General features: G+C 37.7%; 2 protein-coding genes across 3 annotated transcripts in view; both read right to left on the bottom strand.

Annotated features, from left to right (window-relative positions):
- Positions 1-2,444: 2,444 nt before the first annotated feature.
- hspb9 (heat shock protein, alpha-crystallin-related, 9) lies at positions 2,445-3,626 on the bottom strand. Its single transcript, XM_067616005.1, has 2 exons — positions 3,205-3,626; positions 2,445-3,094 (listed from the first exon to the last, which is right to left on the bottom strand). The coding sequence occupies exons 1-2, from the start codon at positions 3,426-3,428 to the stop codon at positions 2,632-2,634; spliced, it is 687 nt and encodes a 228-aa protein (XP_067472106.1). The 5' UTR covers positions 3,429-3,626; the 3' UTR covers positions 2,445-2,631.
- Positions 3,627-6,613: 2,987 nt separating this feature from the next.
- The window catches only part of LOC137201098 (deleted in malignant brain tumors 1 protein-like), a 45,513-nt gene continuing 30,567 nt past the window's right edge, over positions 6,614-21,559 (bottom strand). Inside the window, exons 1-9 of one of the 2 annotated variants that reach the window (XM_067615992.1) lie at positions 17,984-18,122; positions 16,115-16,150; positions 15,706-16,020; positions 14,109-14,423; positions 12,013-12,306; positions 11,582-11,875; positions 9,835-10,158; positions 7,707-7,841; positions 6,617-7,579 (exon numbers count right to left, since the gene is read on the bottom strand). In XM_067615992.1, coding sequence (XP_067472093.1) covers positions 7,194-7,579; positions 7,707-7,841; positions 9,835-10,158; positions 11,582-11,875; positions 12,013-12,306; positions 14,109-14,423; positions 15,706-16,020; positions 16,115-16,150; positions 17,984-17,999 — 2,115 coding nt within the window. In that variant the 5' untranslated portion in view covers positions 18,000-18,122 and the 3' untranslated portion in view covers positions 6,617-7,193. Of the gene's footprint in view, positions 7,580-7,706; positions 7,842-9,834; positions 10,159-11,581; positions 11,876-12,012; positions 12,307-14,108; positions 14,424-15,705; positions 16,021-16,114; positions 16,151-17,983; positions 18,123-21,559 lie in introns of those variants that run through there. The other variant, XM_067615990.1, reaches the window with a different exon arrangement.

The raw sequence follows: 21,559 nt of genomic DNA, 5'->3' as shown, positions 1-21,559 counted from the left end.
AGACACGGAGAACGCTATGCTGATTGCTGCACCGATAGAGTAGCATATTTGGTGGAGGCAGTGTGATGGTGTAGGGCGGCATCTCCCTCACTGGAAAAACTAAGCTTGTCATCATTGGAGGCAATCTCAATGAAGAGAGATATTGAGATGAGATTCTGCAACCAGTGGCAATCCCATATCTCCACAGTCTGGGACCGAACTCTATCCTCCAAGATGACAATGCTCGCCCCCACAGAGCGAGGTTTATCAGTGAGTACCTCCAGAATTTGGGAGTGGAGAGGATGGAATGGCCTGCCAGCAGTCCTGACCTCAACCCCATTGAACACTTGTGGGATCAGCTTGGGCATGCTGTTCATGCCAGAGTGACCAACACAACCACGTTGGCTGACTTGCAACAAATGCTGGTTGAAGAATGGGATGCCATCCAACAGCAGTGTGTGACCAGGCTGGTGACCAGCATGAGGAGGAGGTGCCAGGTTGTTGTGGCTGTGTATGGTTCTTCTACACACTACTGAGGCTCCTGTTTGTTAAATGAATAAATTGATAAATTGCCAATATGTCTTGTTTCTTCAAACTTCAATCATCCAATCCACAAAACACCAAATAATGTCAATGGCAGAATAAACTGTTTGGCATTGGCAAAAAAGATTTGGCAAATTTTTCATGGGCACAACCCACATACTCAGCTCTGCTGCTCATCCCACATATGCATGTTCCTTACAAATGTGGCACCATTTAAAAGGGAAATAAACAGGCTTTCCAACAGTATAAGATTTATTGCCAAGAAGCATTGTTACAACAAAGAAATGATCTACCAAACACAAATTTCCTTACTTTTTGTGCTATGTTTATGTAGCTATAAAGGGCTCATTCTAAGGTAATGAAAACACAACAATTCTTATTTTCAGGTGATTATACACTCTGCCAAGTCCATTCCACTAGATGCCACTAAATCTTACACACTGGTCCTTTAAATTTGATGTTGGCACTAGTTCCAACAGTAGAGGTGGTAAATTTATTGCATAACTGCCACAGTATGGTCCAATGATCATCATTTTGCAATGTAACCACTATGCTTTATGTTATAGAGTTGGGATATACAGTGAGTGTCTATAGGTGTCACTGTTTTTGTGTGTGTTTTGTCACAGTGGCTATCAGTACTCATGTGTTTCTTCCATGTTCTTCCCAGTCACTGTGTTTATAACAGCAAAATGGATGAACTTCCTTAAATGGTCAGTTCACCCAAATTACAAAAATAAATAAATAAAAAACTTATGTTCTTACCTACCTCTAGGGGTATTCAGCCATGCAGATAGCTTCTTCTTTTTTCTTTTTTTTTAGCCAGCTTTTGAATAATCTGTCTCAGAGATTTCTCCAGTGTAATAGAGGTCAATGGCATTCACAGCATTGAAAATTGATATAAAAATAAATTAATTAATAAACTGCTACATGGCTTTAAAAATCAGTGTTGCTGTTATTCTGGATAATTAACAAAACATACTTTTAAAGCTTTTATAGATCCCTACTAAAACTGTTAACAGCATGTTTCCGTCGACTATCCAGAGTAAAAGAAACACTGATTCTTGAAAAAGATGCTGCCGTTGGCATTTTTAAATGTACATTTTCTATATATTGCACATTACAAACAAAATTAAATTTACCTCCTTTGGGATGCAAGCAGATATCTCAGACACAGGTATCTCAAAATCTGAACAAATAACACCAAAACTATCCGCATGCCTAGATACCACTAGATGTAAGTAAGAACATGTTTTTATTTATTTCTATTTATAGATGTACTTATTGTAATTTGGGTGAACTGCCCCTTTAAATACTCATTCTAGGTTAAAGACTGAATCATAAGATGCAATAATATTACTTATAGCAGAAAATAGCAGGACAGACTATTATTTATATTAAAAGTTATAAATTTAATATATATATCAATTATATATATTGCTCTTCTCTTCTCTTCTCTTCTCTTCTCTTCTCTTCTCTTCTCTTCTCTTCTCTTCTCTTCTCTTCTCTTCTCTTCTCTTCTGGCATTTCCACTTCTTTTCTCCTAATGCCTTTATTTCTTCTCTCCTCTGTTGTGAGCCCCTCAGGGCAGGACTCATAAAACATTCAACTGCTGCTTTTCTTTGTCACCTGCTGCGGCGCGCCAACAAATAACTTCTCCCCATGAAACCAAATGTCACTGGAACCTTTTAAAGTTAGTAATTTAGTCACCTGAGGGGAGTTTAATGCACTGCTAGCAGTTAGGACTTTATCTTATTCTTCCCTCCACTTTCTGTCTCCCTCACTCCCTTCCTCCTGCGTGTCTGTCCTCTGTGTAAATAGAATGCTGGCGCCATCATATGGTCACACAAGGCCATTATATATTTATTTATCTATTTCTTTCATAAATCCCTGCCCCATGTACACAGTAATGTAGGCTACAAATATTATTTTCTGAAAATCAAAAACTTTATTTTGTTTCATCAAATTATACAAATTACAAACAATTATAAAATAAATAATCTCTTCATTTTGTTATCGTAAACGTTGCTCATTGTAGACAGTCTTTTAGTGGAAGCGTGTGTGTGTGTGAGCATAAAAACATATGCATGTTTATTTAAGGTCATGTGTGTATTAGTTTTTGTGGTCCTCCTCTGTCTTGTCCTTGGTGATGGGAAATTCCAACGATGTCCTGAACCGAATGGGCACCTCATGCTCTTCACTGATTGGCTGTTTGGCCACAGGGGCGTGGATACGCAGCTGTCCGTCATCCATCAGGGAGCAGGATAGGCCGGACAGATCCAGGTGAGGGGGCAAGTCGATCTTTTGGGCAAATCCCATCTGAGAGGAGGCCGAGGAGCAGAAGGAAGCGCTGGAGGAGGAGGAGGAGCAGGACTGAGTCTCCTCGGCTCCGGCCTGCTTCATGGCCACCACTGCCAGGCTGCGCCCCTCCAGTTTGACTGTGATGTCATTGGGAGCATAACCGCGTGCATCTAGGGTCACCAGGAGGTCACTGTTGTTTTCTGTATCCTGCAGGGCTTCCTTTTGCAGCTCTGAGCTGGGAGTTTCTTTCAGCTGCTCTTTACCGTCACTCAGCCTGAAAGAGAATCAGAATCTGGATCAAAATCAGCTCCCTGACTCTACTGGTCTAAAACATAAGCCAGGCAAGGTGTAGCTACTTCTGAGATAGCCAGTTACTGTACATACCTGGAGAAAGAGGAGGAAATGAAGGGCAAAGGGCTAAGTTTGAGCAGGTGGGGCCCACTGTGAAGCTCCCTCAGGAGGCTGTTGGCCAGCGTGACTCTGCGGTTGAAGAAGTCTTGCTGCAGCGAGGAGAGAGACTCATGATGCAGCGGCCACAACAGCCGCTCCTGGCTGAAGAAAGGGTCATTGCCGAACAGGCTGTTCAAGGCTGCGTGCTGGGACATCATGTCAGAAGACAGTTCTTGATAAAAACCTTGTTTATAAGGCAAGCTATGAGTGTTGCGTATCCTTGCCGCTTTGGCTTGAGATTCTTCAGATTCCCCTTCTCAGACTTGATATCTCCAGGCTCCAGTGAAGAGTAAGAGCTGAGAGTCTCTTAAGTTTCTTCTGTGTTGTTAGTCCTCTTTCAAGTAGTTTGGGACATCACACAAGACTTCTCTCCTTTATATACTCCAGCTGCCCTGCTTCGTCCCTCCCACTGAGCTATTTACAACCCATGAGCTCACTGCTGTTAGTTCGCATGTGCCAGCGAGGTCAGGAATGCCCTGCAACTCATCAAAAGGCTAAAGACAGCTCATGGTCATACTCCTGGCTGTTTGAGTTTGTGTGCATGTGGCCATGTTCACACTGCTATCCTAATTGTGTTCTTTTCTCTCTTAATATATGATGCAGATACAGATTTCTAAAGTGTGTGAATATAAAAATGGTTAGCTTGTTGGCCATTTTTAATTCTGCAGAATAAGAATATCTGGGATGATAGTGAAAAGAGTTAATTTGTGTGAAATAACTGAAACTGAAACACTTTATTGAAAGCAAAAAAACAAAACAAAACAAACAAACCCTCCAGCAAGTGTAAAAAAGGTTTATGTGATACTGACATTTAACTGGATATCATTGTTTCCTTCCAAATTTGTGTGTGTGATTTTAAATATTTGATGGCTACCAAAACTCTGTTTGTTTTCAGTTTTCATCCTGAACAGATGGGATATAACATATATACAGTATATATCATAACCTCTTTAGATCCAGCATCCACTGTAATAGGCAGTTCAGGTTCAGGCTTAAGCCAATAAAATTGTACTTTTTAAGATTTGACTTCTGCATAGTTACTAAGTAGACTCTAACCAACTATTAAATGTCAAGTTTTGTGTCACTGGATTAAAAAAAGAATGTACATCCCAATGGAAATTAGTATAACATAAAACAAAACAGAAGACTGAGAACAATATTATTCTGATGGTTAATGAAGAAAGGACAGCTGATTTTTTCTTGCAACAAAGAGTTATTTTAGATGATATCAAGATAATCTTCAAGTTATCAAGTTATTATAATATTTTACTTTTAGTTACAGAGGTTCTTAAGCTAAATGTACATTCTCTACTTGGATTTGGAGAACAAGGAGGAACATTCTGTCAAGACTGAGATAATTTTGTAAATGTGGACATTAGATAAATAGTTCCTGAAAATGGTAACAATGTATGACATGAGTCATTGAATTTAGGGTAAGACAATGACATGCATGTACAGGGACAAAATGGCTAATGAGAATAAAATAGTAGGCCTACAAATGTATGTAGTAAACACTTGGAGGGTCTAAAGAAAGATTGTAAAGTTTATAATAACATTTAATTCTACACCATCTCAATGACAGTGTCCATTGATGTTGACATAAAAGGTTTAATTTAGCCTGTATGGAAGTCCATTTCTACCAGGAAAAGGGAAAAAATAAATGTTTTGCATGATAAAAATATATATATACTTCTGTTGAGTCAAAATTACGGGTTAGTTAGTTAAAATTTTGTATTTCATTTTTACCGTGCAGAACTTTTCATCCAGGTAGACATTATGTTGCCTCTAAAGCTCAATAATTACTGCAAAACATTATATATTTTGTTTATTTAAAACATCTTGTCATATCTTATTTATTTAAAACAAGACATAACAGACACATAGTCGTTTTATGGGTTGGATGGTACGCAGATGTTGTTACTTTTGGACACAGCCAGGCGCTATTTCCTTGTTTGTGCTATGCTAAGCTAACCCAGCTGTTGGTGGTAGCTTCATATTTAGCCTACAGACACAAGAGTGGTATCAACTTCCTATCTAATTGTCAGCAGGAAAGTGAATAAGCATATTTCCCAAAATAGCAAACTATTCATTTACAGAATATATGCTGAAACTATAGTATGTCGGAGCTGCCATGACAAATGTTGTCATCCAAGCTAGTATTAGTTTGGACAACAAGACAAAAAAACTGAAATTCACTTTATTGCTGATGAGATGCCATTAATTGAAAAGTTTCACTTATCTAAAATATGTTCAAATCAAGTTGAAAGTGTAGGTATTAGAACAGATGTGTGGTCTTCTGCTGCTGTTACAGCTCACACACGTTTTCATTATGTATGTGTTATATGCTCTATTTACATTTTTCTCTGAACAGATGCAAACTGAAATGCAAAAATCAGACCTGAGCAGCTGTTCAGAAATGAGCCTGCAGACCAGCAGTGTGAGCGAAGCCTCTCTTGTCTCAGGTTACAAGGCTTCATCACTGGTTCTTCGAGGGATGAGCTCAGTGCACTAACATCCCCTAGAGAGTCTGTCTGCGTGTGTGTGTGTGTGTGCGTGTGTGTGTGTGTGTGTGTGTGTGAGGACAGTGTGCTAACATTACAAGGTGCCTGTGTCATATCTATTTGTGGCTGCCTAGGCATCATACCGTAAACCTGCCTCCACATCATTGGCTCAAACTGTGATGTAGCTCGCATGTGATTGGCTCATTGTGGTTTTTGCCACCTCTGCTTGTCACAGTGTGTTGAGGCAAAATAGACAAATTTATATCAATCTATCTATTGTTTCTATATATTTTTGTTTAATCAATTGAACATTTTGTCAACAGTGTTGGTGTGGATGAATTCAATGTAACCTAATACAACTGCTAAGCATTTAATATTACTAATGTAAAATGTGTTTAGTTTTTGTTGACAGGGTCACAGAGGTGTTGTCACTTTTATGGCTTTGTGTTTTAGTTGTACTGGAATGTGATATCTGTTTATGGTCATGATGTGGATACAAAGATTTTGACTAAAGTGGGACAGATTAAGACATCATCAGACTGAAGAAAAGACAGATAGTCAGCTTTGAGTCATCAAGAGGGCTACTGCAAAAATAAGGAAGTGTGTCAGTGAACCAAGGGATGCCAGGAACAGAAATAGAAAGGGAGGTTCAAGATGGCTGCCTTTTCCTCAGCTATAAATTACTGGACTATTATTACACCACCAGTCTGGTCAGTATTTATGGTTGTATGAGACCATCCTGCTTAAGACTCCCCATGGTTATATCTGGGTTATGTGTGTGTATGTGCATGTGCAAAGAGATGGACAAGAAAACAAATGACTTCATTAAGAATTTTTTTTTAAACAAAATAGGTATCTATAAGTAAGCTATGTTTTCAACATTAATCACTTTAGATGTAGCCTTTAAAACAATATTTCAAAATAAAAATGTACAATTTATGTATTTGAATTATTTCTTCAAATGATTTCATACAACAACAACAAAGATATTACCCAGCAAAAGAAAAACACTTTTTCATTACTGATCCACTTCTCCACACCTCAACCCGAAACTCTGATAACATTATGCCTGATCATAAAAAATGTCATTTGACACAATAATTATAGTATGTTTATATGTATATATATGTCAATAACACTAAGCAATTCGACATAAGATTAAAGATCCCCTCCGGACATGTTTTAAGAAATATAAAAACACGAATAAGCTTGAAATAATAACCATGTTTTGTTCAGAAAAATTGTTCAGTTACCATGTTAAAAAAATCCTCAAAATTACATCTACTCCTTCATTCTCATTGAAAAATCCACAATCAATGAATATACAAATATATTTTCATTTCAAAAAGTTTAACTGCTGCGCATAAGATGTCTCCTGCTTCACTATAAAGTCCAATCTCAGTGTCTAGCTAAATGACTAGCTTAGCCTACATTTACATAGTCATCTTCATCATCACTGGTTTCTTCTTCATCATCTTCTTCCTCTTCGTTGTCCTCTACACCGTGACAGAACTCTTCGGCATTTATGTAATTCACATCACTGTCCACGTCTTCATAATCATAACCTTCGTCCTCTACACTGTGACAGAACTCCTCGGCATTTATGTAATTCACATCCCTGTCCACGTCTTCATAATCATGACCTTCGTCACTCTCTGGCTGCTCATAATCATCACTCTCCTCTTCCTCCACTCCGCATGCTTGCTCTTTGAGTTTCATCTTGGTGCTCACTGGCTCAACGTTCTCATAGTCTTCCTCCTCCTCCTCATCCTCATCATCGCCGTAATGGTTCTCAACACTGACAGCCACTGGAAACCCGATCATTGGAACAAAAATGTGTCATGAATGTGAAATCAGTTTGTTAAAAGCACAAAATTCTTTGGATGACAGTGTGTATTGAAAACTGAGGAATTGTGTATCCTGGTGAGCACAGACCTGGAGTCAGAGCGAGGGCTACGGGCTGTTTGGCTTGTCGTCTTCTCCTGCGGACCAAACAGACCACCAACAAGACCAGCAGGAGCAGCAACAGACTCCCAGCGGCTACTGAAGACATCAGCAGCAACAGCGGCACTATCGGAGGAAAAAACATAGTCAAGGTTATGTTCGTTCTTCAAAACATACCTGATACTCTACAAGTATAATTTACTCCACAAGTAACTGCTGCAAGATCGTTTCACTGACAGAACTTCTACACTTTTTTATGAGAGTACTTCACTACTGTTTGGCTCACCTGCAGTTGTCTGTCAACATTCTCAGTCATCCAAACTCAACTGGACTTGCTTTACATTCTTGAAAACCAATCATCTCTCATCCTAAAGACTTTTTCAGTTCTGACTGACTGGGGGGAGTCCCAGGCATTAACCCTCTTCAGGATTAACACATTGGGTCATTCACACAGTTGTATATGAATAATTTTTTTTGTTGGTTTGTTTTTTGTTTTTTTGTAGAACTGAGTTTCTTTGTGTGTGAACACACCTTAACAACAATACATAGGCCTACGTTTAGAAAATTTTAATGTAATGTAGTGTTTGAGTGCAATGAGGAAGCAGTTAACCATTTAGAGATATTTTATATGGTATTTATTTGCTCTTTTTTCCGTCTTTCATGACTATACAAAACTGCATCCTCTGCATACACTTGCACTTTAGTTCCAGAACAGTCTGCAGACAGGTCCTCTATACCAGTGGTTCTCAAACTTCTTCCTGTCAAGCACCCCTAAACTGACACAAAATAGACCATGGACCTCCATTTGATAAGATTTTGTCCAAGGGTCCCCGATGTGATAGGATTTTTGCTTTTAGATATTTTATTACAGAAAGTCTATAAAACCCTTGACCAAAATAGTCAGACATTCTGTCATTGTGTTACTTATGGATGGAATTATAGCGAAAATAAATTATTCCATTTTTTGCTTGGGACCCCCTGGAACCCTCTTAAGGACCCCTGGGGGTCCCCAGACCCCACTTTGAGAATCACTGCTCTATACAGACCGTAAACGGATTGTGTAAGAATAAGGTAAATTGGTGGATCCCAGTGTTGTACAGGAGGGACTATTTGGTCGCTGTTAATGAAATAAAATTTAATCCAAGAAAGTGCTTCATTAACCTAACATCCAGTTTTTCCCTTTTTTAAAATTTCCATTTAAATAGCTTTTTAAGGTTAGATAGAATTTTAAGGTTAAGGTAGAATACTTCACTCTGTCTGACAGTATTGAATATATTGTGCCTCATCCTGTTTTATCTCTTCATTGAAACTATGTATGATGTTAAGACTCCCAGTCCCCCGCCCATGGACCAGTGGCAGACCATCAAACATTTGCAACCAGGTCACAAGGAAATAATATTTTGGGGTTTTGGGGCAAAAAACAATGAAAAACAATTATGTAACATTACAGTCAAGTAAACTAAAGTCAGCTCTCAAAGGGCTTTACAATCTGTACAGCACGACACCCTCTATCCTAGGTTCAGTGAACATGGCACAGTCCGTACTGCGTTTTTTCTCATCACTACTCAACCATTCACCTAACAACAATAACTGTCACCACCATCTTTACGCACGCAGCAGTACATGAAATCAGTATAAGGCCATTTGTTTGCTGAAAGGTCTATTTGTATTTTTTTTATTTAGTAAATAAACACAATAGAATACAGACCACACAAGTTCAGTTTCTGTTTCTTGTTTAGTTTCGTTTTTATGCTCGCCCACGCTCTGTTTTGTGTGTTCCTGTTTCTGTGTGTGTGTGTGTGTCTCTATGTTGTTCTCTAATTTATATCAAGGCTTTTCTGTGTGGTGGGAGGATAAATGGAAGGAGATCATGCCTGAACCAAAACTTCGGTGGTTGATAATTACAGTATGTATGCAAACCCACAAACTTTATCTTCCAGTGTGCATACTGAAAGGGTATGAGGAGTAGTTAGCACCAGTGGGTCAGTCAGCATATTTAGTTGTGTTTAAGTTAACAATATAAATAGGTTATGTGACTCTGGTACATTGGCAAATGTATCATTCAGCTATTGTTCATAAAATATAACAATGCGTAGTTTAAATTCTACAGTCTACTTACATTTAATGATGACAATAATCGGTGCTGTCTCTGTTGAACTGAACTTCTGCCCAGACAGAGTGACTTCATAAACACAGCTGTAGTTGCCCTGGTGTTCATACTCAGCCTCAGGGAAGTTAAAGGAGGCTGAGAGGTTGACTGCTGGCTTTGTGTAATTAACGTTGGAGCCAGAGAAGATGAGAGAGAAATGGCCTTCACGATAGATGGAGTTAATGGAGCAGGTGAAGACAAAGCTGGAACTCCTGGTGACCTCTGCACCCTCAGGACCCCAGACCAGCTCTCCATTAGGAGACGTCAGGGAGATGCTGGGCTGCTGCAGTCTCACTGGGTAGAAAAAAGGGTACACAGGATTTAAAAAATATACATTTTTTAAAAATGTAAATTTAAAAAATATACATTTTTAAATCAGCAAAGATGAGATTTATTCTGAATTCTGGATATTCGAGCTAAATTATTCTAAAAAAAACATTTCACAAGACTAATATCAATGCATTTTTCTAAAAATGAAAGAAAAATGAAGGTAAAAACAAAGAACCGAGGATAAGTGATGATACTATGATTTTCACTTGGAAAAGTGTGTGTAGCACTGGAATAATTATAGACTTTTTAGTTGATGATTATTATCATTCGATACACTGATTTGCTTTGAAAAACATAAATGTTAAATAAAATTAGTTTGCTTATGTATTAATAAATATTGGCAAAACATCTTAAAATTATCATTTAAATGCCAATTAAGAATTTTACAATACTATTATTCTAATAAAATAGTGAAAGGAGAAAAAATTGACAGAATTAATAAAAAAAAAACATACTTTTGAACATATCCAGAGGGCTTTTATATTTTTCTTGCTGTTCCATTTACTAACATGCCTTCTTCTAATAATAATTAAACAATCTGATCTGTTGTAATGTTTAGTTTTTTAAATAACTATGTGTTATAGGTATATAGCTGCTACCTTAGTGGCAGCTAATAGGGATCCAAATAAAGAATAAGAATTTTCCTTTTTATTGCTTTTCATAGAGCTTGACTGCTTCCAAGTCTTTGTACAGAGAGGTGAAAATGAGATCGGTCTTCTCATTAAACTCAAAACAGTAAAAAAAAAATATATAATTGTTGCCAGAATGCAGACAAAGACAATGCGATTTTGTGTGTGTGGTGTTTATGGACATTATTGTTCCATATTGCAATGTGCAACAGAAAGGGAACCACTTATCAATGGAAAACAGTGAAATCTCTGGGGTCACCTCAGAAAACAAAGCAATGAAGAATAACAATGAACCTTCTTGGAAACCATTTGACTGGTTATTTGTTAAGATTTCTATTTTGAAACTTAAGCGACATTCCAGTTGCAGTTTGACTTCTCACTTTATACTAAAACATGTCCATTTCCTCTTGTTCTTTAGGTTTTTATATCCTTAATGACATGTCACTTTAATTTTTCAGCAGCTATATAAAATATTTTGAAGGGAGATTTTAGGATTGTCTTCACTCTTACTAATACTAATTACTTCTAGTGCTGGTTATATAGTATTTTTGAGTTCTTTCAACAATAACTTTTTGAAACACAATTTTTAAACATGACAGCAAAAACACACCAAAATGCATCATAATTTGTTTTGTTATGACGCTAATGCCTTTTATCTTGTGATGTTTTCAGACAGATTTGATGGTGTTGCTGCACTACTGTTGTGTGATTCTTGTTTGTTTTATGAGTTAATGTATTGATTAATTTGCTTTTCTTACCAGTGACAGAGAGTCTGACAGAGTCACTTAGAGGGGAGTTGAAGTTTTGTCTTGAACCACTTATCTGATACTGACACTGGTACGATCCCTCATTATCAAAGTTCACATCAAGGATGTCGAAGGTTGCAGAGTTGGTACTTGATGTTTGAGTCTGTCTGTATGAACCTGAGGTCTTCTTCAGAATAAATGTTCCACCTAAAGCCTGAGTCGAGATCAAACAAGTGATGCCGACGTTCTGACCCCAGTTAACCTCACCAGCAGGATTCATGGAGATGCTGGGCTTTGGGAAGCTCACTGAAAAAGCAACACAATATAAGAGTATTAAATGTGTTGCCTTTGAGCTGAGCTTTATATTCTGCACTCTTATGAAGTTGCTTGATTTCCATTGATTATAAACACAAGTGAATAAAACATCAAGACTTAGATCTTACCAGTAACAGAGAGTGTGGTGGAGTCACTCGGGGAGGAGCTGAATGATTGACTTGAAATGCTTTTCTCATACTGACACTGGTATGATCCCTCATTATCAAAGTTCACATTAGGGATGTTGAAGGTAGCAGAGTTGGTACTTGATGTTTGAGTCTTTCTGTATGAACCTGAGGTCTTCTTCAGAATAAATGTTCCACCTGAAACTTGAGTTGAGACTGAACAAGTGATGCCGACGTTCTGACCCCAGCTAACCTCACCAGTAGGATTCATGGAGATGCTGGGCTTTGGGACATCCACTGAAAAAAATAGCACAGTAATCAATGTGAGTCAGAGTATTCAGTGTTATATCCTTGATTCACATTTGTTTTTCCTTTTATTTCAGAGCTCAGTGAGCATGTAGTGGTGAAACAACCACAACTAGCATGAGGCAACTATTGTGGGCAGAATTTGACACACATCAACTATCAAATAATCACCAAGTCACAAGCTTTGTTTAACCAATCCTTAAATTGGATTCATGATAAATTATGGAAAATAATAAAAAAATATATGTATAAGGCACTCCCTTCTCTTTTGGCTTTATTATATTTCAGCCTCTTAACAAGTTCTGAGGGGAGTCGTGATCATTTACTTTTTATATACAGTGACAATAAAAAGATATAAAACATAAATGTTCTGCATTGAAAATCCAACTTCAGTGAAACTAAACAAGTAGTACATGTACTTAAAGTATTATTAAAAAGTATTGCTTCTGCACTGATATATTCTGTATATTGTATTATTAGATTGTAATACGGTTGCGTCAATGTGTAAGCAGTTGATGTAATCTACTTTAAGTAATTTATTCTTGTGGTTGCAAACCTAGAGGTCAGGCCCCTCCAATAGGTCATCAGATAAATATGAGGGGTCATGGCATGATTAACGGGAGAGGAAAGAAGACAAAACAAAGTTCTGCCACACAAATTGATATTCTTTTCTTTCTTTTTTTAAAAGGGGACATATTACTACATACCATAATTATATTCTGGGGCTCTCCTAGAATATCTTTGCATGATTTATTTATCTCATACTGCCTTTATGCAGCCCCTCACTTCAGCCTCTGTCTGAAACAGGCTGTTTTAGCTTCTGTCTCTTTAAGGTCCCCTCTCAATGAGCCCACTCTGTTCTGATTGGTTAGATCCCCAAAACTGTGTCTTGACTGACTTCATGTGGTTCAAGAGGTTATACACATACTGCAGTAGTAGCAGTAGGATTTCATTTCTTTTTCTCCCTCTTTACTAGTGATGGAAACTTCTCAATTACATCCATACATGTTTGAGCTGGAATGTGATTCCAAGATATGAGAGAGGACAACGTAAACAACACATGAAAAGACCTTAGCAATAACCTTAGCAACCAAGGCTACAGAACAGACAGCGTTTGTGAGCATATCTGACCTCATCATGAGGAGGAAGTAGAATTAACTATGCAGACGAAGTGTTCAGGGTAGGTTGAAGCCCTGGCTTTTGACTTGCAGGGAGTATTTTTTACTTATGTTCACCTCAAGTTTTGGAACTTTGACCATGTTTAACATAAACATCCGACAGCAGTATATAAATAACAGAAAACCACAAAAAGCAGAATATGTACCTTTGAACTTTTATCAAATGTTTACTTTTTTTATGAAATTTTCCTCTTTGAGTCTCAAACTGTTAATTACTTTAAATTTTGTTTATTACTTTTAATGAAATTGCAGCACTGGAGAAAATGTTCTTTGGGTGATAGTTCAAGGATAGACTATCAGTGGAGAATTCCTTTAACAGTGTTTCTTAACAGTAACAATGAAAAACACTTTCTATATTGGTCCACTTTGGGGAACTGCTTGGTTTTCCTAAACGTCAGCTTAACATTGGGCAGACTTTATAAAAATCTTGTCAGTGTAGCTTTTCTGGTAAATTAGAAAAGAGTCATTTTGCAACTATGTGTCTCCTTGTATGTAACACTTTGAGATTAAAGTGATCAGTATTGTGTCACATGGCCCCTCAGACTGCCAATCAGTCTGTTTTTATATTATTATAACATACAGTATATCATGTAAGTGATTAAAATGTTTTCTCACCTGAACAGACGACACCAGCGTCCTCACCGTGTCCACAGTCGTGTGTCCCAAATCCTCTGTGTTGACACTCAGTTAGAGACCTTTCACTGCCTGAACAGCTCACATCATCAAGCCAGATTTGTCCTTTTCCTTGACCAAAAAGAGCAGATTGAGGGGCACTTACAGCTGTCCCACAGGTCAACTGTCTGCAGACCACCTTAGCATCATTTGTGTCCCAGTTGTCATCACAGACTGTTCCCCAGACGTTGTTGTGATAGATTTCAACTCTTCCAGAGCACCGAGTGGACCCAGGCCCAGCTAATCTGATCTGATCACCTAGGCACAGAACACAGAAGACAAACTATTAATGGATAGAACAAGTATCTCTTGTGTGTGTATCTTGGAGCAGTTTTACCAAAACCATTATTATTGATTCTATTAAATGACAGCAAACATTATTAGCAGTAAAAAGGGTGATACATGCAGATATCATCAACACTAAACCAACCACTAGTAATATGAACATGCACAAACGATTCCAATACATGATATTATATTATCCATTTCACAAGTAGGTTTTCTGAGACTTGTGGCAGAGTTTGGTGAATCTTGGAGGGAAACAGTGTCAGAGTTTCTGTTACTTGGTTTTTATGTCAGAAGCCTTGAACCAGCAGGGCTTTGAAAAGAGGCTCTAATGAAAAGCAAGGCAAGGCAGCTTTATTTGTATAGCACATTTCATACACTGGGACAAGTCAAAGTGCTTTACAGAGTAATAGAAATACAGTAAAGGTAAAAGATTTACAATCAAAATGTGGAAAAGTACATACAAGAGATACAAAAGATAAAATACTTAAAAAGTATAAAAGATAAAGCAAAAAAAGACAAAGTACTTAAAAACCAGCGCAGTTCAAATCAAGTGAAATAGAAAGATCACTGTGTTTTGTTCTAACTCTTGAGACAGCCAGTAGGCCAGCCCCAGATGTGCGGAGGCTCATATGGCACAAGCATGTCAGAGTTGAACAGTATTTGGGACCAGAGCCACAGATTTGTAGAGAAGTACTAAGGGAGTTTCCTTATATAGTCCTGTTTGTGCTATCAGATGCTCTTTTCACACACACTCACATCTTGTGCTACAGCCTTGATGCATGAAGAAAGCAGAAGAGGTGAAGAGGCCTGAGGTCTGGTTTGGTGGTAAGAGAGAGGCAGGTTGTATGTACTACATACATGACTGAAAATATTTTGGTTGAAAACATTTTGCAAAAGTTGTCATTAATATTCCTGCTTGGTATCACTCAAGTAGTAGTTTGTTTCTTCTGTTGAAGAAACAAACTACTATAGTTACAACTGCCAGTAAGATATAATGCTTTTCACAGTTATCAAATGCTCGATCCACACTTACAGTTTGATTAACAGTGGATTAAGAAACATTTCACACTTGCTACTGCACTTGCACTTGCTGCTATTCAATACTGAAAACACGCTGCAGAAAGTGGTTACCAGCTGTTTTTCACCACTGAATAGTATTAACACACATCAGAAGCCACACTGACTGGATGACATAACTGTTATAAATAAAGGTTTACAGTTATTATAAATACTTTATTCCAAAGTTTCTCACCTGAACAGACGACACCAGCGTCCTCACCGTGTCCACAGTTGTGTGTCCCAAATCCATTGTGTTGACACGCAGTTAGAGACCTTTCACTGCCTGAACAGCTCACATCATCAAGCCAGATTTGTCCTGTTCCTTGACCAAAGCGGGCTGATTGAGGGGCCTCCAGTGATGTCCCACAGCTCAGCTGCCTGCAAACCACCTCAGCATCATTTAAGTCCCAGTCATCATCACAGACTGTTCCCCAGGTATAGCTGTGATAGATTTCAACTCTTCCAGAGCACCGAGTGGACCCAGGCCCAGCTAATCTGATCTGATCACCTATAAGGCACAAAAGACATAACACACAAAATTTTACAAATGAAGTAAACACTTAAAAAAGGATTTTATGCATCACACAGAGGAATGTACTGACCTGAAGCAGTTGAAGTTGAGGTGAGGAGAAGATAGACTATAGGAAAGAAAAAACACAACATGGCTCATTATATAAGCTGAAAAGTGCTGAGATGAAAATTGCCCTTTTTCTGATTTAGGTTCCTATTTTAATGAAACAAAGTCAAGAATCTTTAAAGTGAATTCCAAAAGTCTTCCTTCTTCTAAAATCTGTATACAGAAAAACAGTTTTTTAGAACGACATTTTAGAAAATGCATCAGGCTCAAATAGCAACGGTTTCTCTGTTCTCTGTTGTACCGACGACAGAAAACTGAACTAAAAACCGCCTTGTACGGAAACATATCACACTGCTTGTCCTTCCTGGATCACTTCCTCTTTCTCTTTCTGGTAATTTGCTTCTTTTTTTTCTTCTTCTCACATTAAATATTCTGGAACCATAATGTGCAAGGAACAAAAGTTGCAACACTCAAGCAACACATTTGTGTACAAAACTCACTTTTAAGCAAGCACTATACTTCTGAGTTATTACCTATGTCTTGTGTATTATGTCATCCACATTTTTACTATACAGTATATTTACTTAAACTTTTAATGCTTAAGATTTTTGTAATGAAGTCAAACCTCATTTTTGATACTATTTGTGGACTGCATTTTTTCTGCAACAGCCATTCAATATATTTAAATTCAGAGATTTTCTCTCTATATAGTGGCTTTTATTGGTAGTGGTGGAGTCTGCCATGGCAGCGCTGGATTCAGAGGCAATATCATGAGGGATTCACAGTAAACAATGCATGTATGTAAGCACAAGTTTATCTAATTAATAACAGCCTCATTGTATATTTCTCACCATATCAGAGCTATATTAAGTTACTGCTAATGCAAAGTAAAGATTTCCTTCTGCTGCTGCTTCACATTAAAAGTGTTCAACTGTCAAAACACAGGGTGGCTTTTATTGTGAAGCAGCCACAGGAAACACAATGTGTTTGTCACCACAATTAGCACTGACAGCGATTGTTCATCAAAAGTGAGCTACAGAAGAAGAAGTCATTTTAGGCATTTTTGTCATTTTTGTCATTCAGATAACTTTCTGCATTTGTAACACTTTTCTGTTTTTAGCTGTGTTTTCTCAATTTGCAGCGTTTTGTTTTTTTTTTTGGTTCGTTTTTCTTTTTTTTCTAAATGTTATGTGTGTTGTCAAATTGGTGTTTTCTTCATTTGCTTTTTGTTTTGTCTATTTACATGTTTTCTATGTTGCAGCTCTCAGAGCCACCACAGGTTTCTTTTTTCATCCTTTCCAAAGGCAAAAACTGAAAGAGCAATGTAAGAGTTTGTTTGTCTGCTCTAACATAAACTGCAAATGTTAGCATATCTGGCTAACTGGCTTATGTACAGTAGTGACCCAGCGTTACTAACAAGTCCACGGCCATTTCATACCACACTTAGAAGTCTGCTCTTGTCTACCTCTTTCTACAGGTGCTGTGAAATCTGTTTTCTGTTTGCTGAACCAGCAAATGTACAGATATTTTAATCATTAATGTTGGAAACCTGCAGCTACAACCTGAATATCAGCAGCAAACTATCTGAAAGGCTGAATATGTATGATTAAATACACATACACAACTTTTACGTACAAGTTAACATTTTTAGTTATTTGTAAACTTTCCAGCTGGCTCCTACAGGTTGTAACAAAGCATTTAGTACAATTTAAGAACCTTCACAGTAGCATAATCTGATAGTTTATTGTTTAAGACCATCAGAGGTGGAACAGACTGAGGTTAGTAATTGTGCCCTTGATATACTGTAGCTATGACATAGCCAAAATAGAAGTAGAGGTCACATAGCCACACACAGCCAGTAACAGCAGATCATCTTTAAGCATGTTTTACTCACCACAAACCAGCAACATCCTGGTTCTTGCAAATAGTGCAGAGAAGCATCTGGTCTCAGGAGGGCTGGTACAGACACAGAAAGGCAGCACTACAGTGTACTGCTTGTGTTAGCAGTGACAGGATCTTTCTCACTGACACATTTCACTTTCATTTGCTGCACTGAAGCAAATCAAGAGGAATTGTAGGCTAGCATTTCACAGCCCATCCCCATGTTTTTAACACTGACATTTTTTTCCAGGCCACAAAGACAGCAGTTGCTTCTTTCCTACAGCTGGGAAAGTCAGACTGAAACCAGCACTAGTTCCTGCTCAGATATTACAAAATTATCATTAAGACAAAATTCAGCTCCTCAAAGACTGTGGACCTGGAGGAGTATTACTTCTTTAGAATTATTTATTTTCTTATTAGTTTGTGTGTAGCTCCCAGTTTGTAGCCCCAGGGCTGGCTAAAGCCATAGGCCATATAGGCATTCGCCTTGGGTGCCACCTTGTCTGGTGGGCACTGGTCACCCTCAAAGAAAAATAAATAATTAAATAAACAAATAAATAAATGAATGAATAAAAATTCACCAGTGGACGCCCTTCCTCATTTTCTTTCCTGAGGTAACAAATGAACAAATAAAGAAAAGAAGAAATTTTGCACCTCTGTTCCTCACAATTTTTCATCTGCCCTCCACCTGAACTATGCGCACTGAAAGAGAGTAGTGGGACACTGCTGATGTGCATCACAGCTCAAGTCCGTGAGGAGATGTCAAGAAGCAGATATTCACATTTTATTTCATAATGAAAAGGTCCAAACCTTCAGGTGCGCAAGGAAGAAAACAGAGAAAAGAGGAGGAGGAAAATAAAGCCCAATATAGAAGTATATTGTGTTATGTTAACGTTAGACGTTTCATTTGTAGTAGCCTGCTAGCTAAGTAGCAATAAAGCTAATGCTAGGTAATGATACTACGATAGCTGCTATACTCGGATAATGTTACAGATTGAAGGATATGAGACTGAATGGCAAGCCAGTAGCTAGTTATCTGGAACCTGGAAACTGTTCCTTCCTAGAACGTAAGACATTGTTCTGAAATTTCACTGACCAACACTATATCCATAAAAACATAGAATTCTGCACTGGGTTGCACCAGCTATATATAAGCTGGCATGAGGCACTTGGCATTGTTGCACATTGCAATAAGCTAGACCAATATTGACATATTATATCAATAAATTAGGTTTATACTGGATTACTGTGTTGTAAAATGGCAGCAATTAATGAAAAAAATGATGCTGTGAGGCAGAAAAACTGCTGTTTTACCATCAGTGAGTTCTGTGACATTTTATGATTGACACCTACCCTAGGAGCATGTGTGTAACTATTTAGTTGTTACTCAGAGTAATGTTGGAACTTCTCCGTGGTGCAAGCTTTTATTTTAGTAATGCAAATCCTGATCTCACCTAGGGCACCAAAATGGCTACAGCTGGCCCTGTGTAACCCTCTGCCAGCAAATAACCGCTGTTCTCTCTCTCTCTCTCTCTCTATCTCTCTATCTCTCTTTCATTTTTTCATTTCAGAAGACATGATATCTGAAAATCTAATTATGCACCCACATATGTATGCATATGTGTAAATGGATGTGTATATTCATATGCATTTGTGAGATGGATGACATTTTTTACTTTGGCTCCATTAATTGTGGTTTTTGACAGCAGAACAAGTTGGAAATATAACAGTTAAGATATTATCATCTTATAAAATTGATTTGGCTAATGTGTAATGAGTTGCCTATTTTCACATCCAACAGACACAGAGCAACACTAGCAATTATTTGGAGTCATGATTCTGGCAACCTGGGAATTGTTCAATGTTCACTCTCCTTTTAGCTCTGTTTTAGATTAATTGTTGTAGATTAGTAAGAGTTTTTTGCCTGCTGTGTCTGGAGAGTGAAGTTACAGGCCATGAAACCAAAAAGATTAGCTAAAAGGTGCTAAAAGTCTCCATAGCGCTGAGGGAAACTGTAGAGTTTTGGCATTTTTTCATTGTTTTTGGGGTAATCACGCCAAGCCATGCCGGGAGCACTCAGGTCGAGCTGGCAAGCTGCAAGTGTTCTATTACACAGCATGGCAGGTAAAAGAAGTTGTTTACCTGCTGGGGATGTGCTGTTCAAATATCTCACTGTGGCTGTTTGTGCAGTGCAGCTCACTAAAGTTATCCACTGAGTGAGGATGCAGTGGAGATGTGTTTCATTGTGCGTTGGCTTGGCTTGGTTTGGTTTGCTAAAGTGAACCAACCCAGTATAATGGAAAAACTGTCATTGTGATCATTCTAACAAGTTGACCAAATAAGTCATTTTTCCATGCACTCCAGGACTACACATATGGGCGCTTTCTACTCTGGCACCCCTATCGGCAGTAATCGGCAGGACAACATTTGTCTGTGCGTTCAAAAATGGTTACAACTCATTGTTAAAAAATAATGTTTTATGATGTGACAATACTACAGTTAAGGTCTTATTAGGTTTAGGCACAAAAACCACTTGTTATACTTTTTACTTTTTATTAAGGAATTTTTTTAATGTTTTGGGTTAAAATGATCAAATTGTTAAGGGTAGAGAAATGTGAATCAAAGTTACCTTCGTTGTCATGCCAACCATAATAACCACGGGGTTAAGGTTAGGGGACAATCGTAGTTAAGTTTTTTTTTAAAAACTTTCCTGACTCACAGTTGGACATGTGACAATTGTGGTTGGAAAAGGTAAAGGAAGAGTGGTCTCTTTTGGTAAAGCCCACAGTTGGGTTAATACCTCCATGCATGCCACGCTAGATGGCAACTGTCACATAAATTTAACTACATGTCATTTTTAGTAAGCCATTTCACATGATGCATTTTCATTTCTCCATTGTTAAAATGAAGAGATTAATAATATATGTATACATATACACTCACAGAGCAATTTATTAGGAACACCTATAGAATCTAAAGAATTCCAATATGACAGCTCTGCCATAAATTCTGCTTTGACATCGTCAGAATGGTGATTATTGTATTTTATGTTTATTATTGAGGTTGTAGTTGGTGGTGATGGTGTACTGGAATGCATTATATTGAAATGTGTTCCTAATATTTTGTCCACCCCATTAACATACATGAGGGCAATAAAACATTTTCAATGTTCGATGTTTTCTTTTTAGTAATGTATAGATCAGTATAGACTTTCTGTTTATGTTGTAGCTATTTTTGTCATTATATATATGTAGTTTTAAAACAAACCTCCATTTAATGGCTTGTTTCAAACCACGTTGAGACTTTTAATGTGAGGTTAATTGAGACTCATGTCATTAACTGCCCTACCAGCATGTGTACTGATGTGGTGTGAAGAGGTAAGTTTGGAAGAGTTTTTTCCGCTGCCCCCAAGTGGTCAGAGAAATCAGTTATTGCAGGTTTAAAGATCCCCCTCCAGACATGTTTTAAGGCAAATAAAAATACTCGTTTGAATTATTACTCGTATCTCGTGTTTTTTTTCACAAAAAGTTCAATTACCTAGTTTAAAATTCTTGAAAAATGTCTTAAAATGCCCTAAAACGACATTTAT

Source organism: Thunnus thynnus, chromosome 17, assembly GCF_963924715.1.
Source record: "Thunnus thynnus chromosome 17, fThuThy2.1, whole genome shotgun sequence".
Classification (NCBI taxonomy): Eukaryota; Metazoa; Chordata; class Actinopteri; order Scombriformes; family Scombridae; genus Thunnus; species Thunnus thynnus.
This window is presented reverse-complemented; position numbering and strand designations above follow the sequence as displayed.

Bases quoted from the DNA above. Each gene is read 5' to 3' on its own strand.
- hspb9 (XM_067616005.1), bottom strand. From the start codon at position 3,428: ATGATGTCCCAGCACGCAGCCTTGAACAGCCTGTTCGGCAATGACCCT. The intron at 3,095-3,204 runs GTATGTACAGTA...ATTCTCTTTCAG, and splicing joins ATTTCCTCCTCTTTCTCCAG to GCTGAGTGACGGTAAAGAGC.